This window comes from Mastacembelus armatus, chromosome 13, assembly GCF_900324485.2.
Source record: "Mastacembelus armatus chromosome 13, fMasArm1.2, whole genome shotgun sequence".
Classification (NCBI taxonomy): Eukaryota; Metazoa; Chordata; class Actinopteri; order Synbranchiformes; family Mastacembelidae; genus Mastacembelus; species Mastacembelus armatus.
The window spans coordinates 6,999,228-7,019,533 of NC_046645.1; the positions used below are offsets into that span (position 1 = coordinate 6,999,228).

General features: G+C 38.7%; 1 protein-coding gene across 2 annotated transcripts in view; it reads left to right on the forward strand.

Annotated features, from left to right (window-relative positions):
* The window catches only part of gria4a (glutamate receptor, ionotropic, AMPA 4a), an 87,451-nt gene extending 70,295 nt beyond the window's left edge, over nucleotides 1-17,156 (forward strand). The window contains exons 14-18 of one of the 2 annotated variants that reach the window (XM_026297028.1): nucleotides 1,440-1,638; nucleotides 5,236-5,483; nucleotides 8,754-8,868; nucleotides 12,552-12,689; nucleotides 16,686-17,156. In XM_026297028.1, the coding sequence (XP_026152813.1) occupies nucleotides 1,440-1,638; nucleotides 5,236-5,483; nucleotides 8,754-8,868; nucleotides 12,552-12,689; nucleotides 16,686-16,850 (865 nt within the window). In that variant the 3' untranslated portion in view covers nucleotides 16,851-17,156. Of the gene's footprint in view, nucleotides 1-1,439; nucleotides 1,639-5,235; nucleotides 5,484-8,753; nucleotides 8,869-10,708; nucleotides 10,824-12,551; nucleotides 12,690-16,685 lie in introns of both variants that reach the window. The other variant, XM_026297020.1, reaches the window with a different exon arrangement.
* The last annotated feature ends 3,150 nt before the right edge of the window (nucleotides 17,157-20,306 follow it).

Sequence of the window (20,306 nt, forward strand, 5' to 3'; positions counted from 1 at the left end):
GCGTTTAGCAGCTAAAGAGCCAAGTATAATCATTACCAATTCATCAGTTAGAGCCCACAAACAGATCTAAACAAAAAAAAGCGGGAACTTCTAAGTCAACAAGATCCAACTGGTAGCCAGAAACATGCCTCTGAATGGGTAAATAAGCAACTATTTGGTAGAATGGCATCAGCTTAAGTGATGCTAAAATGTCAGTGCTGTGTTTTGCAACTTTTATCTGCGGTTTCATTTTTTGCAGGTGTAATTAAAGGTTTAATGTATATTAATATTTACAGCTGTCTCTCATCAGAAATTATATATAGGGTTAGGGTTATATCAATACTAATGTGTTATCATTAGTGTGTAATCACCAGAAAATACAAACTGTTGCATTTTCTTAATCTTAGAATGAGTCTTTTGAATCTACATAGGGAGCAGGTCTCCTTTAACCTTTAGAGAAAAACTAAAATTTCTCTGATGGAGTTGAAGTTAGGTGACACATTTTCAAATCACCAATTTACTGAGGAATGCAAACAAAATGGAAGTAATAATTTTCATGAATGTTCTCTTGGACTACGTATTTGTATGTTTTAACATTAAGTAAGACCTGAAAGGGAAATGCTACAAAACATTTTCCTTTTCAGTTTCTGTGAATGTGATGTTCTGTGTGTGTTTTGTTTTGTTTTTTTACATTTTATACTCGCTTTTCACTTTCTTTCTCCCTGTTTCTAAAGCATAAAAGCATAGATCCTCCACGTTGTTTTCTGTACCCATTAGAATTTCAAGGCCTTTTATTGACTGCAGCGCTCTCAAAGAAAACTTAACATTTCACAACCTTCTGCCATCTTTCTCTCCTTTTCTCAAATGTGCTCACTCCTGCTTGCTCTCTCCCCCTTTTACTCGGTGAAAACAAGTTCAAGTAAACAAAATGAATTGCCACTTACTTTGACGCTTCTACTCACAATTGGTAGATAAAAAGAGTAAACACTTAGAAAGGGAAAAGAGAGAATGAAGATGGGAGAGATGGAGGAGTGCCCAGATTACGATCTGTTTCATGTAGCCTTTGTTATTGTTATTTGGGCAGAATTGGTTTGTGGGTTGAAAGACAATTACTTTGGCAGCACTGTCATTTTCACAGTCATGCACATGGTGGTGTTAAAATGCTTTGTAAAACTACAGCGTGTTCTGTTTCTTATCTCTGACTCAGGAAATAACCTTAATTATGTTTCCTCCTCTGTTTTTCTTTATATCCCTTTAACCTTCACCCTCATCTTTTCTTTCATTATTTTCCTCCTGTCCTTTTGCTAATTTCTCATCTACAATTCTTAAAATTCATTTCCTTGATCTCTCCTGCTTTGTCTCCCTTCTTCACCTTTGGAGTCTTTCCACCTCTATCCTCACTTCCATCTTCCTTTTTTTTCTCTCTGTTCCTACCTCGCCTCCATCTGTCTTCTCTCCAGGTCTCTATCTGGACGTATTGTTGGAGGTGTGTGGTGGTTCTTCACCCTCATCATCATCTCCTCATACACAGCCAACCTTGCTGCCTTCCTCACTGTGGAGAGAATGGTGTCACCCATAGAGAGCGCAGAGGACCTGGCCAAACAGACAGAGATAGCCTATGGGACACTGGATTCAGGCTCTACTAAGGAATTCTTCAGGGTATGGACTCCAGTCACTCTTCTCATTTACTTGGTTCCTTTAGAGGTTTCAGGCTTTCACTGTGTTAAGTCAGGTTAATTTGCTAGTGGGCTCAGGCTGCAGGAAAATATCAAAAATTCTCAGAGGAGGACAGTTCTTTTCACACTGCTGATCCTGTTTTTTTAATATTATTATTAAAGCTATGGATACCACATGTCATGATAATTAACAAAACGCATGTAGTGTGCTTAAAATGATCTAACTAACTCAAGCTTAGATCAAACACACCAGTGGTTTCTTACTAAAACCAAGAAACAAAATCTTAAAGTCGTGTATGAAGTAAATTGCTGCCAATAGTAGGATGCAAATATGAGGGAGGTGTTATCTCTTTACTGAAGCCACACAAAAGCCAAGCTGAAGAGTTCATCCTTGACTGTAGGTGGGACAAGGACGAGTGACTAATGACAGTGTAAACTGATTTTCAGTAGTCCAAGTGGGAGGAGAGGAATGAGTGGATGACTCTTTGTCCTCATCTTAAATTGAGAGAGGCTTTGAAATGACTGGCCTTCACTTTCAGTTAATTTGTTTATATAGCTTGATGGCTTCATCAAAGTTCACACTAAGGTTTTGAGGAATGATTATTGTAATTTTAATTCCCATTCTCAAAAAGTCATGATTAGAGTGGACCAATGTTTGTTTACCATACCCCTTTTGCATTTGATCACCCCACCCTGTCAGCTAAAGCAATAGTATTAGTAATCATACTAATGGATAGTAAAGAGCAGTTAACTAGAGGGGGATTAGGTGGACAGAAGACGTGGACAGAGTTGGAACAGACTATACTACAGGGAGCTGTTACAGTTAAATAGTGAGCAGAAAATGATGGCAGATTAGAGTTAAATAGCCCGGAGGACACCTGAGGGGGCTGCACCCTTTGACCTGGACACCTATGTGGATTGCAGTTGCATAAGTGCTCATACACACATGCAAATGTAGACACACAGACACACAATGCTAATGAAGACAGAATCAACTGCAGGCAAAACACCAGTGTCGCAACCAAATCTGCTCAGTCACATTGTCATGCTCTGTAGTATTCTTGTATGTGTGCTCATGCATTGTCTGTGTATGTATAGCAATTTACAGTTATGCTTTGTAAAGATCTGTGCATTATTGTGTGTGTTTGGGGAGGCAGATGGGGGGGGAGGAGGTTGAAGCAGACAGTTTGTGCTTCTGTGAGCAACTCTGGCATCATCAACATAACGAGCGGGCTGAAATCTGTGGAGGGTGAAAAAGCAATTTACTCTCCCACAGCTGAGGGGGATTCGCCACCACCATTAATTATCTGTGTGTGTGTATCTGTGTGTGCATGTGTGTGCACACAAGCATGCATGCGTGTTTGTAAGCATGTAAGCATGCATGTATGCACATTGAGCCACATGTGTTTGCTGTCCATATTTACATGCATTTCTCCTATAGAGCAGATCTGTGTTGATATATATTTTAAAGTGTTTTCCATAGTGATGGTGCCTGAAGGTGACTTGCAGCATACATTTCTTCCTTCACAGCCTCACTCATTGTTAAAGAGTCAAACCATGTTGTCACGCATGCACTCCTTCAAGGTCAGACGTTGCTTTATACGTGCAGAGCGTTCATTGTCACTGTCTCTCACTCTCACTGTGACACATACATAGACACAGACACACACAGGCAGATACACACACATTGCACAAAAGGAAAAAACAGAGAAGCACACAAATTTTATTGGGAATGGACAGAGTGATTTGATAAAAGAATGTAAAAAATGACAGAAAGTATGATGGATGGGTGGATTAAACTTGAATTCTAAGAATGATAAAAGAGGTGGGGTTGATAAGAAGGGAATACTGAGAATGTTCTGTTTTAATCCATGATGGACTTTCATAGAGAAATAAAAAGAGAGGAGACAGTAAATGGGGAAAGGAGGGCCTGCTGGCCCTATTAGATGTGAATGACATTATTATGGGATAGGTGTCCGTCACGCACTAGCAACACACTGACACACACACCTTCCCTTGGGCACTGGTTTTGGTGGCTGAGGCCATGGCTTATCACTTGCGGAGTGAAAGAATAACACTTTATCTCCGGTAGAGAAAGAAAAGAAAGAAACAGGATATTTGTGAAGGAGGACAGTTGGACTCCTCTGCTTGTTATTTTCACTCTTGAGTACACACAGGCCACACATGCACAGATCAGTTCACACACATTTACAGACGCAGATGCAGAGAATTGTACATACTGTACACACCCTGACATACAGTACATGTACAGCACAGGCACATATGCTGGGGGTATACAAAATGTAATATATTTTGTTATCATGCTAGACAGATTTCCTCTGCAAAAGCTCTTCTCTTAGAGCAGGTGACTAAATTCATAACTGCACCAATGGATCAGTATGCCACTATTTCAGTCATAAACTCATTTGAAGTAAGATTGATACTTGTCTTGTCAAGGGAAATATCGTGTTACATTTTAAATGTGGTTACAAATGTCATCTTAGGCCAGAGTACCAAAATGGAAGATGGAAGACAGTTTTCCATCAGCAATGTAATTTTATTCAAGGACTACAAGAGGGAGAGAGAATCAGCCTCAGCCATAATGAGAAACCAGGGCAATAAATGAACTGAAGTATAAACACATTCAGTAATATCGTAATGCACCCTGTTTAGGTTTAAACCCAGTACTGTAGTGTTGTTTCTACTGTCATTGGATCAACCTGATAAACAGCACTAATTGTTTTTGTCTCCTAACTTCTCATGCTGAGAGCTCTAATTTTGCCTACCTGTCTCAGTAAGGATGCCATGTTGAATATCTTTTTATATTCATATTTAGAGAAGCTGCTAACATGTCAACAAGGTATAAGTGGGAAATATAACACACCCTTTGTAAAGAACATGTTGTTCTAGGTTTTTCTTAGTGGCCCCTAAAAGACCAAAACCAACGATGTGTTAGTGTCTTTCCCAGACCTTTAGTGCAGTGTAGTGGTGCCTGTCTGTGGCACTCAAACAGAAAACCCATTCATTTTTAAAACATCTTTTAAAACTGATTACAGAGATAGAGTTTAGTTTTTTTGAAGGTTAAATAATTCCTTCAAACAATGGGGAGTATAGTTTTTATCAAACTTTGTTCAGTTCAGTCAAACGTTTCTTTGTTGGGAATTATTTTCAATGGAGAATGAATTCACATTTGGCTGTGGAGTATTTACAGTGGCAAACAAACTACAGTTGCTGTGTGCATGGTAATGCAGGAACATTACCCATGTAATGATGTGGATCACTGATGTGTTTTTAAAATTTTTAGACAACTATAGACTTTTATACCACAGATGTACAGTATAAGCTTGAGGTCTATACCTGTAATGCTTGTTAGTTAAATTGATTCAATTTTTGTTGATTTGATGACAGTATATGTAAAGAATATTACCAGCAGTACACCTTTCTCTCAATCAAGTGGCTTTACCCCACATGGTCTCTATCCCCCTGGCATTTTCCTCTCATTTCTCCATCATCTGTGAGAAAATCTGGCTTCATTCCTAATCAAACCCTGCTCTCTCCTCTCCCTCCTCCACCATCCCAGAGGTCCAAAATAGCCGTATACGAGAAGATGTGGTCGTATATGAAGTCTGCCGAACCGACTGTGTTCACCAAAACCACAGCGGAAGGTGTGGCGAGGGTCCGCAAGTCCAAGGGGAAGTATGCCTTCCTACTGGAGTCCACCATGAATGAATACACGGAGCAGCGCAAGCCATGTGATACCATGAAAGTCGGGGGGAACCTGGATTCCAAAGGATATGGCATTGCTACACCGAAAGGCTCACAGTTAAGGTGGGTGGAATAGTGTAACAATAGGAAACAGTAACAAAGCTGATACTGTACTATTGCTGCGATATTCCACCTACCCTGCTGTGCCTTTTATACTACACCTAAATAAACCTGTCGCTGCTGTTGGGCGATAACCTCTCACCTACAAAAATTTAATAATTTAGTTACCATTGGCAAGTTTTTCTAATGCTGCGGATTATAGGGATAACTAAAAATATAGCACCAATACACTTTATTTGTTCATAATTTAAACAGTTTTCACCCTGCAGCAGCAATATAGACAAGTGAGTTGAGTTGTTGACTGTGTATTTCATCATACTTTTCTTCCCTTCATGATTTCTTTGTCTCTCTTTTTTTCTGGCTTTCTTTTTCTTTCTTGTTTTTTTTTCTGTCCGTCTGTCTCTGCTGTGCTTTGTCTCACTCTCTTCAGCCATCTCTCTGTTAACTTAGGGTCTGTTTAGCTCCATTTCTGTGTCCTGTGTCACTGTCAGTTGTCCATCCCTTTACAGTCATATTGCTCCTTCCTCTCCCTTGCTTTTACAATCATTTTCTCCACAGGGCCACCTAACAGGTAACTCTGTCCATGCGTCTGTAGTCTTGTCTCTTTGTTCCTTTCATCCTCAGAGATAGTAGTCATGATGGTGATGATGATGATGATGATAATTATGATTATTATTATTATTATGATTATTATAGGAGAGATTTATTAACTGAAAATGACTGTGAGGAGATGCAGAAACTCAGACTGCTGCCGCTACATCCAGAGCCACAATGGGGAATTTATAGTCTAACAGGAAACAGAAGGTAGAGGGGCCTGGCCAATGGGGGGACTAGAAAGTAAACATTGCTCAGGATTCAACACAAAAATTGCATGAGAGAATTCAATTCTTAATTCAGATGAATTGGTTAGTAATTGAACAATGCCAAATTAAACCCTAAAACAAGGAGTAATCACTACACAGTCTGTAAATCTTAGTTAAAAAGTGGATTTAAATGGAGGAAAGGAAATGAGAAAGTGAATGAATATACAGTTGGTCCTTTGGTTTTGCTTTTCCCTGAGCAGACACTTATTTATCTGGCTTGTTAACTTGGACTTACAATAACAATCCCAGTGAGATATACTAGCAATGCAAATAATTCATTTTTCAGGTGGCTATGACAGACATATTGGTATTTTGTCTTCACAACATGACAAGTGCCTGCTGAAGGAAAATAATTGACTAAATTCAGTAAAGCCAGACCACTTTCTCTCTCGTCTTTCCCTCCATCTCTCTCTGTCAGCAGCTCAGACTTGCCTGGTAAAAGGCGAGCACAAACAGCTTTACATCCTGTGCCTATAACTTTCCCCTGTGAATGGTGCAACAACATCCCTTAAAGCCCACTCACTGTAGATTACTTACAAGAAAAGTTTTTTTTTTTTTTTCGTTTATGGGGGAAAAGTGACAGACAGCGGGTGGATGGGGTCCCTCTTTAAACCCCTATCAAAACACATACCTGGGACTGTCCACGGTTGTCTCTGGCTTCTCTCAATCAGCAGAAACCCAGTCTTTCAGGAGCACACACGTGGCTGGAAGTGTGCATGTCAGGTGAGCCTGAGTCTCCTCTCAGTGCACCAATCACAGTGTTAATTTGACTTGATGATGTTGATGAGGATAATGAATACTCTGATGATTAAAATGAGTGTTAAGAAAGTATGCTTGCTGAACTATAGCTCAATATGATTATTGACAATTGACTGCTGATCACGACTCAGATATGTTTGAACTGTTTTCATCCATACCTCTTATGTTGATGAGATTATTCTGGGGCTGTAGATTAGATAACCCTAGCAACCACTGTCTCTCTCTGAAACTCTTGATTTTCTTTACTCAGAGTGCTAATCCTATAGAAGCTTTTATTCCTTTCAAACTCACGTTGGCAAAGTAACAATGATTTTGATCAGTTTTTCCCTAAACAAATGCAAGTATATATAAAATATGAAGAGAAAAGAATTGTTGAGTGGGGAGAGTAGTTTACTTTCCTACATGGTCCTGAACTGACCGCCTCTCAGTCTCAAAGTAGCTCTTACCTGCAGTCTACCATGACACTCTAAGATGAGATTGCACTTCCAGATAGGCAGGCTAACAAACAAGTAGCCAGTGACTGCAGTGACCTTTCTGCAGAGATTAGCCTGGCTGATTACAACACCTCACAAACAAAAGAGTGGTCAGCACAGCATGGTGATTGGAATAAAGGACAGCTGGGAGGTCCTTTGCAGATAGCTGTTAAAAAAAAAAAAGCTGATACCAAAGAAAGAGACACAGGATAAAGTGAAGGGCATACAGGGAATAAATTTGATAAAATCATTCAGCTCCTGCAGCCATGTTTTGTAGACATTTTTTTAGACATAAGAGTAAGGGAGCAGACCACATTTTGAGGCAATCATAAGACACTGGCAGCACTAGTGAAAAATGGGGCAAATTGAAAGTGAAAAGTACAGTGATTTGTGACTATCAGCAAATTGACTGCACTGTTAGCTGTTCCTTTAGATTGTCTAGCTTAGAAAAATTAAGTTTTGTAGATTTCATTTAATTTAATGTGATGCATATACCTCATTTGTGTATATTTAACCTTAATGAGAAGAAGATTAACGTGGCCGGAAGACTGAAAGCATATTGCTTTCCAGGTAAGAGCTCAGTTTTATATACAGTGTGTGGACAAACAGCATGAATGCCTGATATTCAGCCCTGTGTCCCTCAGTTTAGTTTGGAGGTCAATCCCTTAATGGGTGGGAGCAGGAGGACTGTAGGAAACTGGAGCCACTAGCACAAGCTCACATACACACAAATGCAGAAACTAGTAGGAAAGAAGGCAGAGGAGCAGCAGGAGGGGACAGGAGCACCATTGCCAGGCTGCAGAGACCTGGTTAGCACACTTTATAACACCAATCTGACACTCACTGTGGGGCAACCTCTATTAGTTACAGGATAGCAACAGAGGAGAGATATATTGAGCAAATAACAGAAAATAATGGAAAATATTTAAAAAAATAGAATGTGAAATGAAGACAACAAATTTGAAAAAGGCCTCTGAAGAAGAAAGAAAGTCAAAGAGAAAGAGAGAGTAATGTCCTGGGTGCATCCCATCCCACCGTCAACCCCTTCTCTTCCTTCTCCTCCTCATGTCCCTCCCCTTCTTCCTCCTGGCTGTGGTCCAAATCCATCTTGTCTGTCTGTCCATCCACCCTCTGCTCTGACCAAACTATCTTATCTGTCCCTCCTTTTTTACTTAAAGAAATGCGGTCAACCTGGCCGTGCTAAAGCTCAACGAGCAGGGCCTGTTGGACAAATTGAAAAACAAGTGGTGGTATGACAAAGGAGAATGTGGCAGCGGGGGAGGGGATTCCAAGGTTAGCCCTCTCTGTCTGCCCACCCCACCACTAAGGGACAGGGGCCGCTCACTGGCTGGGAAGCCAAAGACGACCCCCTGTCCTGGGAGTGTAACACATGCATCTGCCCGGGCAAAGAGTCAGGGAAAACAGGGAGGGCAAAAGCGACACCCTATAATCTCCTGAGACACCCTGCAGCCTCAAAAATAGGCACAATGTTGCATCTGTTGTCAGCAGTGTGTGTCTTTTTACATAAAAGATTCAGACCCAGTGACAAAGATACAACACTTGAGCTTGTTGAGACACCGAAAAAGAGAATATTATTTTCTGACAAAGAATAAACATAAAAAAAATAATGGTAATTTTGAAAGAAGTGATTTGGCTGTGCCTTTTAGAGACCCAAAAGATAACCAAGCTACTTTTTAAAAACATGAATACCTTTTACATTTTGTTAATGTTCAATCAACAGAAAACAAAATGTTGAGAAATATGTCCTCTCGGTGTGAAGCACATCTCATAATAATAACTATTTTCAAACTGCATTAATCTAATGCCTCTCTAAAAGGATGGAGCGTGAGGTAATGGGAGAAGAGTTTAGTGATCAATATGTGGAAAAAGAAAAGCGCAATTACTGTCAAGGCAGGAATATTTGCCCCCTAGTGGTAATTATAGGGAGAGAAAATAGAAGAGAGCCTTGAGTAATAGTAAAATAAGAGGAATGTCTGAGAGACTCCAATCTGGTGCTCAAGTACATGGCAGATGAAACAGGTTTAAAAACACTTAATGGAAAAATGAGACCCAAATCAAGTCATAGCTCAGATTCTTTTAGAGTCAGGTTGACTTGAGGCAGAGGGCAGGATGAATAATTGATAGAAACCCAACACAATTGCAGGATAAAGTTTCCTACCTATCCTGCTTGTTGTTAGAGTGTTAACAGATGCATTCAGGGATCTTTTTCACCTCAGTTATCTCTACTGCATTAAAGAATCAAACATTTACATACACACAACATACTTTTAGGTCATGAAATGATCCTTTATCTTCTGTATAGTGCTAACTCGATTTTCCACTTGTTCAAAATCTACCTCTCACATATTTTGAACAATCGTAGCATTTTAGAAATATGCCCATTTTATTGGCAATATCTACCCCCTAGATCTTCTTTTAAAATGTAGACATGACTGGAGTCTGCAGCCGTGTCAGCAGCTTTTTGAGGCTGTATAGACCCAGCTGTGTGTTAATTGGCAGCATTGGCATGTTAACATGATAATAGTGATAAATCAAGTGTTCAACAAAGTATTTTGCATTAATCAAGAAAAAAAGGTGTTAGGTGTTCTGATATTTCACTGGATAAGTGAAAACATGAACTTGCTGATGGCTCCTAGTGAAAAGTAAGGGGATTACTAGATAATGATTCGGCCTCTGGGCTTCATGAATGTCTGTACAAAAAGCCGTCTCACAGTGAAAATACTCATTAGGCAAGCTAAGTGTGATTTGAGTCCAACAAGAAACGATCCTAGCTGTAGCAAGAGATACCAACAACGCTAGCCTGATGTCAATAGTCCTGGCTTAACAGTAGTTGCCTCATTTTCAGAGTTGCAGCCCGGGCAGCATGGGTGTGTTACCTGAAGTGACAAAGGTGGGTCCCATTCATATGTCTGTAGCTCGCCGTAGCACCTCGCTCCCCCCAGCCCCTCCTTAACGAGCATACACACATGTACTCAGTGGGATCCATCCTAGGTCACTTGATCTAAACAAAAAGTTTCTCTATGACTGAGTTGTGCAATGCAAATGTGAAATACCCTAATAACATAAAATAACATGACCTATGATGTTATTTATGTTATTTTTACACGCGAAGAACCCCGGTAAACCTTGCAGTTTTGAAACTGAGCGAAGCAGGCGTCTTAGACAAACTGAAAAACAAATGGTGGTATGACAAGGGAGAGTGTGGACCCAAGGACTCTGGAAGTAAGGTCAGTCTCACGCTGCTGCGGCCCACAGAACGCTAGCCTGAAACTTTCATCCTGATTACGCTCCAGATTACTGCAACTACTGTTTTAGCAATAGCATTATTCTCATATACCCTGAAACCTATCACCAGTGTGCTCCACAGTAGATTCAAGCATCATTTTTTTACACTGTGCTTCCTATGGTGATGGTGGACCAGTTTTCTAAATCTGCATTAAGATTAAACATAAAATCTTCCAGTTTCTGTAGCAATCTGTGGCAATCCCATCTTCATTACAGTCAACATTAGAATTATAATGTGAATTTTGATTATCATCAGCCTATTTTCACTTTCATGTTTATTTGAGCTCATACACTAGCCCATTTTTGGTCACCTGAAACTCATCCACCAGATGCAGATAAGAATACCACTCTGTCTTTAGCTTTAGCAAGAGCTAAAATTGTCAGCAGCTTTTGCCTTCATCTTTATTTAATCAGGACTAGGCTATACATGGAGTAAAATTTGGACAACACTTTATTTTACAGGTACTTTATTTATAATGTCCTAAGTAGGTTTCTAGAAGAACTCGGTTATTTGGTACTAATTATAGATCAAATAACTTTTCAGTTTTTACACTTGCAGTTAAAAATTCAGATGAACAATCTAAAAGGAGGTCACTGAATATTCAAATTTGTGAATTGTGCCAACAGATGAGAATACAATTTAATATATATGGAGAATGGAGATTTCAATAATACATGAAGAATGAATTAAGTATCACTTGGGTTTAAGTGGAGCAGTTCTTCCTTCTTGAATTCAACAACTGCAAATAAACTCAAGACAAGTGACTCAGTTGTAACAAAATGAACTGCTGAACTTCTGAAGTCACCCTATAATTTGAAGTAAATTGCAGTTCTTCTCCACATGTTTCCTATGAAGTAGACAGCTGTGAGCCTGTGAGATAAAGTGTTACCACATTTGTATAAGCATTTTCTATGTAAGTGCTTTATACCCTACATTGTTACTCCTCACTCAAAGCATTCACTTTCAGTTTCAAGGTGTTTAGATGTTTAGAATATACCACTGGAGCCTTTAAATGTCATTAAAACTGCAGTGAAATGTCATCACCACTCTGATTAAAGCCTGCTCTGTGATTTGCTCAACGTGATTTACATTCTTTTGATGTGCTTTTAAATTAAATGATTTGAACACTTCTGATATGATTATGTTGCAGTAGAAATGTAGATTGTGCTGTAGTTTTTACAGATGTGTAGTATACATGTATGTATGCAGTAGTTGTGACAGTAGTAATAATTGTAGCTGCACAAGTAGAATGTCATAATGTGATCATTTGTAATAATACCAGTAACAGTTTAGTTGTTTGGCAAGCTCCAGTACTCCATGTCTAATTCTTTGTACCCTATTGTCTCTCTCTCTGCTTTTTCCAACCTCTTTACCCACACTCGCCCATATTCTTCCTCTCAATTTTTTCCTTCTTGTTGCATCCTACATACCAATCTAATCCTGATCACACTATTTCTTTTTTCATTTCACCCTAACCCTAAACGCTCTGCCATCACTCCCCTCCACTTCTTCCTTCACTTTTCCATTTGATTTTTCACTTCCTTTCCCTACTGACTGCCCTTCTCCACCCATCATATTTTTTCCCACTTCCTCACCAACACTTGACTTTGACTCCTCACTCCCCTCCTCCCCAACTCCTCGCCACACATGTCCAACTCCCTCTCTCCAGGACAAGTCCTCCCAGGCTCTGAGCCTGTCCAATGTGGCCGGAGTCTTCTACATCCTTGTGGGCGGCCTGGGCCTGGCCATGCTGGTGGCTCTGGTCGAGTTCTGCTACAAGTCACGGGCCGAAGCCAAGCGCATGAAGGTGGACCTTAGCCCCCCCCACTGCCCCAGCCCCTCCCCCAGCACCCAGAATCTAGCCACTTATAGGGAGGGGTACAACGTGTACGGCTCCGAGGGGGTCAAGATATAGGGGTAGGATTTAGAGGCTGCCATATAGGTGGGGTAATGGTGGTGTTGATCATGGTGGTGGTGCTGTAGATTGTTGTTTTGGCGATAGCAGCCCTACGCAACAGTGTTGCTCTTCATGTGGTGATGAGGATGTGGTCAAGCATTGTGGAACCAATGTAGCTTTTTATGTTTTATGAAACCTTATTTTGGCTGTTTTGTTACTTTATTAGCTTAATGGCTTCTTATTTTGGGGTTGAAATTTCTTTTGAGTTTTGCCATGATTGTTATTTTTCATTCCTTGACTGCTCACCCAGAGCTAGTTTGGGGTTAGATTTGTGTGACTACAGATTTGGTTCCATCGTCTTTGGCTGCAGATGGTGATGATGATGATGATGATAATGATGGCAGTGATGGTGATGTTCTTCGCTAATGATTTGACTAGACACCTGCATTGAAATTTTGGCTATTAGTTAACGAAATATTGATGAAGCAGGGATGCGTAACTCCATTCTCAGGGGCTGCTGTGCATTAAAAACATAATTTTACACTGCAAAGGAATGAAACTAAAAATTATCTTATCAATTTATCTCTGACAATAGTTTTCTCAATTAATTCTCTTTCTTGTCAGAAAATACTGGAAAAAGTCCATCACTGCTTCCTAGAAGAAGATTTCAGATTACTTGTCATTCCATTTATAAAAGAAAAAAGCAGCAAATCCTCACAGTCCTCACAAGTAATGAGCAGAAACTAGATCATATTTGGAATTTTAACTTTAAATTATCAAAATGGTTGTGGATTAACTTTCTATCAGTTGACAAATCAATTGACTGACTACCAATTCCAGCTTTTACAACCATACATATAGTATAGAAATGTAAGGGGCATATATCAGTTCTAATAGTATATACATTATAAAAGGTTCAGGTTTATTAGTAGTAATAAATTCCAATGTTGAGATTTCATTCTTATGTTTCAGTATTTTCTTGGCTAAGCTATTATAAGTCTGTAAAGATAGTCTACTTTGGTGTTTCACTATCCTGGGAGTTCATGTTTGTTAGTGTGGTGCTCCTCATTAAAATCTGTAACTGCTTCCAGCTACAAATTAATTAGCTAATTTATGGACACCAATTATTATGAATTTGGGTCCAACTAAAGCTTTTTCATCCATAATGTGACAGATATCGGAGAAGAAACTAAGACTGTAAGATATTTTCATATCAGTAGGCATCCACCACACTTTTCATAACCAGTGCTACTCCAATGTAAGAAAAAAATACAACATAGAAAATACACTGTTTGGTGCTTGTTAAGGCCAGTTCACATTGAGTTGATTCAAACCAATTTAGTGTGAGACAAGATTCTGTAGCACAACTTTATCCTGAAAAACTGATTTAACCTTGTCCGTTACAGTAACACATTTAATTATTAAGGGAACAAATGAAATAGGAAAATGATTTCTTACCCAGCAGCAGTTTTTCATTTTTGTCCACAGTCAACTTGCAGCCATCAGTTGATTGAGTGGTTGTGAGATTAATTGCTTAATCCCTTCACAAAGTAAAAATGGCTTCTCTTTAAAACACTACTAATTATTAGTCCTTATAAGGAGAACTGAAATAATCTTGACTTCTAATCACAGGAGTCACAATGGGTTTTGGTTGCATTTAAATTAACTTTACAATGTTTATTTATTTCAAATGTGCAGTAAAGAATGCAAACCAAACCAAAAAGTCCTGCATACCTAAGAATTTCTAATTTAACAGTGACAAAGCAGGGTACAAAAATCTACATCTGCACACAGTAGCTATTATTTATTCCCGCTGAAGTAACCTTTTTCAGCTTTAGCAGTCAGCACTGTCCTACTGCATGCTGCACCTTTAATATATCAGCCATAAACTGGAGTTGTGCATCCCTGCTGTATATGACCCAAACCGCCACTTTGACTTATTCTAGCCCTCACAACTTCAAAACTTTCCAGTTACTTGGAGTTAATGCAGAGGAATAATTGATGAAGCAAACACTTCATACAGAACGGCTACTAAGTGATGTTGTTGTAACACTGTGACTCATGTTTAATGAAGCAATTAAACTGAAGTGATTTAACCAAAGTGATCAGAAACACTGGACTTCGTTTTGATGATCTGCTTAGCAAACCATTCAGAGGCATTATCAGGTATTTGATGATCACTTTGCAATAATTAAACACATAGGATGCAAAAATAAATGCAGTAAATATTTGCTGTTATCAGTTCAAAATTAATAATGTAAATTTTAAATGGAGTATAAGGTTTGCTACTCATAAACCACTTTGAGAGAATATTTTGGACTAAATTCAAAAGCAATAACCCTGAGCTAAACAGCAGTCCTTTTAAGACTGCAGACTGCTATGTAACTCTCTAGGCCATATTTGTCTAACTTTAATCATCCAAAGATTTTCAATGTACATGCAATAATGACATTAAAGCTTTTAAACAATATCGGTTCCTTGAAAATTATCTTTAAGTGTAGTCTGTTCCTTGGTTTCTCTTTAGTTTTTAAATGAGCTGTATATCAGCATGACAGCATTAAAGCAAGAGGTGGCCAAGCACAGTTGGCTGTCTGTAAATGCTGTTATTTAGGTGAAAAATAGTATAAACAGTATAAATGCCTGTCTTCAGATATTGTTCTGCAATTTGTGTATCTAAGCCAAACATCTAATTGCTTCATTTACTCAATAAGAGGCAAAAATGATCACTGGGAAAATAAAGCTTTATGTCTTCGTTCCACGGCAGCTGGACAAACTTTACTGAGACATCACAAAGTAACCCATCTGTGTGAAGTGTCAGCCTACTCCGAGCAGTATAGTCAGTCTCTCCCTCTCTATAAATCTTAAACCTTGCAATAAAATCACTCCTTGATGTTTTCCATTTGTCTTTCCAAAGTCCTCACCTTCCAAATCCTTTCCTTCCAAATCCTCACCAGGATGTGTCAGATTATTGAAACCCAGAACCCAGAAATGCATGGTCACTTATGAAATGCAGATGTCTATGACCTACTCTCCACCCTGTTCATGTTTGTTGATTATTGCCTGCTTTCATTTTTACATTTGTCTTTATTAAAACTATGCTAGTAGATGCATTTTAGTGAGTTTTGAATTTGTAGTTTGGGGTGCATTCACACCATGTACTGTAAATTAGTCAAAGTCTAGATCATTTCTACCATTCAAACTTGGATCTACTAACACACAAATTATATGATTATATGATAATTATATCCATTTACACACACACACACACACACATACATATATACTGTATATACATATATATGTGTGTGTGTGTGTGTGTGTGTGTGTAAGTATATATATCACTTACTAACTAATCTGCATGTTAAATAAAACAAATTGCTAAACAGTTTTTAAAAGCCCAGAATATTGGCATTGTCTTCAAATAGCTTTTTAAAAATTCAAAAAAGCCAAAGAAACTGATTTTTTACAATCATAGCACAACCAAGAAACAGCAGATCCTCAGCTTAAATCAGCAAATGTTTGCTGTTTTTTTTTTTTTTGGTTGAAGAATTACTCTACTGAGTTTGCTTGTTGTTGTTGACATTTATTTGACCGTTTCAGCACTAATTTGATTATAATGTAAACCATTAAACAACGAAGTAGAACTGAATGTAAAAAGTTTCACGGTATTGTTTTATCTGTATGTGTGAGTGCGCCCTCAGACCAGTGTTAGCGTACAGTGTCTTTGTTGTGTGTACAGGCACATGCATGTGTAGGTGTTTGTAGCGCATGTGTTTGTGTAGAAACTTTTGTGTCTTTATTCTATTGAGTTCATTTGTTGGGAGGTTTCTGTGTCTAGAAGATTGTTTTTCACACAAACTGTCCATTCTGCCATCTTCATCCTTCCCTCCATCTCTCTTTGTATAGCTGTCGTTTTCTGAAGCCATGCGGAACAAGGCCCGTCTGTCCATCACAGGAAGTGTGGGGGAGAATGGCCGCGTCCTGACGCCAGACTGCCCCAAAGCTGTGCATGCTGGCCACGCATCCCTCCGACACCCCGGCCTTGCAGTGGTCTCCTCTGGACTGCCCTGAAAACCAAAAACACCTGCCGTGCCTTAATGACACACAAACATACAGACTTTGACAAGGACACACACAAACATACATGCTTATATACAGTCACACACATAACAAATCAAGCATAAATATTCATACACGCACGCACACACACAAACAGGCTTATAGTTACAGAAACTTAACTACTGACATACAGAGACACTGAATGCACATTTTTACACTGAATACACAAACACGCTGCATCATCATCTCACTTTCCTGCTGCCATTGACTTATTTTACAAGAGACAATTGTAATACAGCTGAGAAGTGAACAGTGGATATAAAAAAAACAATGGACAACTATGACTATCACACTTGCCTGCAGCATCCTTATTTTTTTTTAACTTTCATTTTTTCTTTTTTTTCTTCTTTTTTTTTTTTTTTGGACAATACCATCCTGATTACGACAGGAGAGCCAGCACAGACATAATGAATTATGAGCTGTGAACGTGAGAACAAAGTTGATCATGATGATGATAGTGATAAAGATGATGATGGTAAGAAAAAAAAAAACCCAAACACCTCTGTTCCTGCTCTGTCTTCATTGAACTTTAGCAAATAAGCCACACCCCTTAACAACGCCTTACTAAGACAACAAATATTATTTTCTTCATCATCATCATCATCATCATTATGGTCCTTATCATCTAAATCATCTGAACTTGCCTGCAACGACTGAGTGCCAGGTATTATCACCCTTAGAAGACCAGAAAACTGTAAGCTTGAACATTCGGACTGTGCAAATGTGCTACTTTGCCATGGACTGTTCAAACTGAATGAAAATGCTTTCTTACTATACGTATACGTAGAATGATTTCTCTCCCCAAACCAGTGAGATAATCAGCCAATTTAGAACAGAAGTAACCTCAAAAAAAGTATGGCTGACGCTGGCCACAGAATTCACAGAGGTTTGTTTTAAAAAAAAAAAGGAAAAAAGAAAAAAAAGTAGTAATTAATGAAGTCTTTCATTAAAAGCACCATCATGACAGTAGAAATACTAAATAGCAAAGTGTAAAAAAATATGGTGGAAGCAGGATGCTCAGTGATGAAAAGAAAAAAAAATCAAACATGTATGGGAGGATCTCAAAAGGCTACGTAATGGAGTGCTTCTCAATCTGAACACTGGATCAAGTTTGAATAATTATTTAAAACATTTGGGATAAAACCTTTAAACAATGGAAACACATTCAGCCTCCATTTCCTCTTAAAACCTGAATCCAAATATCCAGGAAATCGAAAAGGCAAGTCAAAATGTAATTATCTTTGCCAACAGTGTTTCGTTCAGGGGTCATAAAAGGATTGAGAATCACAGGCCTACGCTGTGAGAGCTTAATTTGACTTGAAACATGAATATATACTGATACAATTCAAGATTTCTCTTAAAGCATAGACCCTAATGGGCAGTTTTGTTGTCATTTGAGATCCTCCGTCTTTTCCAATGGCCAGGGAAAGGTACCATATCAGAAAGCTTGCTTTTTAAAACTGTTGTAAATAACTGCGTAGCAAAACACCTGTCACCTGTCACCTGTCTTTTTTAATCATCTTAGATAACAATTCATTGCAATAATGAATATAAAAGAAAATGCCACTACTTGTAATTAAGATCAAATCTTTTTTTTAATAAATCTAAATATTATATATAATGCAAATATATATCTATACGTCTATAGAGAGCTATAGAAAACATTGATCACTGATTGTTAAAGGCCATGGCATACATTCTGTTAAATGGCTTTTTTTTGTTTGTTTTGATAACTTGACAATATTAATATGCCACAGTCTTTGTGTGTCCTACTCAACACTGAATGTCCATCTGGCACTCACACGGACACACACGTAGAAATGCACGCACACATATTGTTGCATACACAGGGTCAGCTCAGACTGATCACCCCAGCACTGCGAGAGCTTTGGATAATTTAGTTTGTTGGCTGTTTCTCCATTAGTAATTCACTACGTTTCATTGTCTGACAGTGTTTTTACTCCAGAAGCTTCTGTTGGTGGGAGCAAAGGCCCCCTGAGACAGCGTGTAGATGCCAGTATTCAACACGGGAGCAATACAATGAGAGCATGTTTGGGCAGGACTCTAGAGAGGATGGGCCACTGCGATTACAATGCTGACTGACATTTCAAGAGTGTCTTGCATATGTGTTACCTTTTAATTCACCTCTGTGCTTTTTGTTATTTGTCTTCAACTCAGACTGAAGGGATTTTTCCACTTTGGGAACATAATTGGCTCCAGCTTAATCAATCCTACATTTTTGTTAAAGTCTGTGACATAAAGTATGGCAGCCTGTTTTGGCACATCAATTTGCCAGTTTTCACAATAGTCAAATACACAGTTGTTTTCAAAAATATTCACCCCCGGCTTTCTGTCTTGTTGATTAAGATTACAAGCTTTGTAAACCTGCATTTGGCCAGGCCAGTCTACCTGACTGATCCTGTACAACTCCTTCCTATGGCATGGGAAGAATCTGTCAAATGCTGGCTGCTGGACTGTCCACATATGCTTTAGGGGGTTTAAATCTAGGATTTTTGATTTTTAGATTATTATTATTATTGAGGGGAAGACATTGGTTGGCATTTTTTAAATTTACAACACAGTAACGCTTGCAAAAAGGCTCTGAATACTTTCTGTAGCAACTGTATATTGCATCAACATCTGAGGAGCAATTAGAAAAGAAAAAATATTTTTACGGATATACCTTTGTGAGGTTTTACTTCTATTGTCATAATACAAATTTAGCATGGTGGAGATATTTGCAAAGAGACTGTATTGTACAGTATGTGAGATTGTAATGTTGCATTTCTTCCCTGCTCTTCTCTCCTGTTTTGTTTTGTCCTCTTTGTTTTTTATTCTACTGTTTGTCCTAACTACCATCTCTCAAATCTTCCTTGTTCCTTCTCTTGTAATGTCTTCCCCTCACTCTGCTTTGATCCCCCCTCCTGTCCAACCATAAAACAAAACTCTCTAGAAAGTGCATCTCAACTATGAGAAATGGCTTCATTTTCTGCCCTCCTACACTGCAAAATACTGGGCTGGACATGTATCGAGAACTTGAGACACTAGTTGACAATATAAGTTTCTTCTGGTTCCTGGTTCAGAACATTGCACACTTTGTGTTGTAACCTTTAAAATTTCACAGGAACCATTTTCTCACTTGCCAGTTACATGCATACACATGCGTCATCATGCATAAACCTTGCATCAAATGAGTTTAAGGTAAACTCAACAGGCAAAACAATAAATAGAAAATAATATCTTAAAACAGGATGGGTCTCAATGGATAAAAACAAGTGTCTTTATGGCTGAAAACCATGATGGACAGTTTACAATCACTTTCCTCACAGCCTTGGGCATCAGTACTGCAGCACAGCATAGCAGAACTACTGGGTTTCTACATTGGATACATATATTTTAGTTATCAGA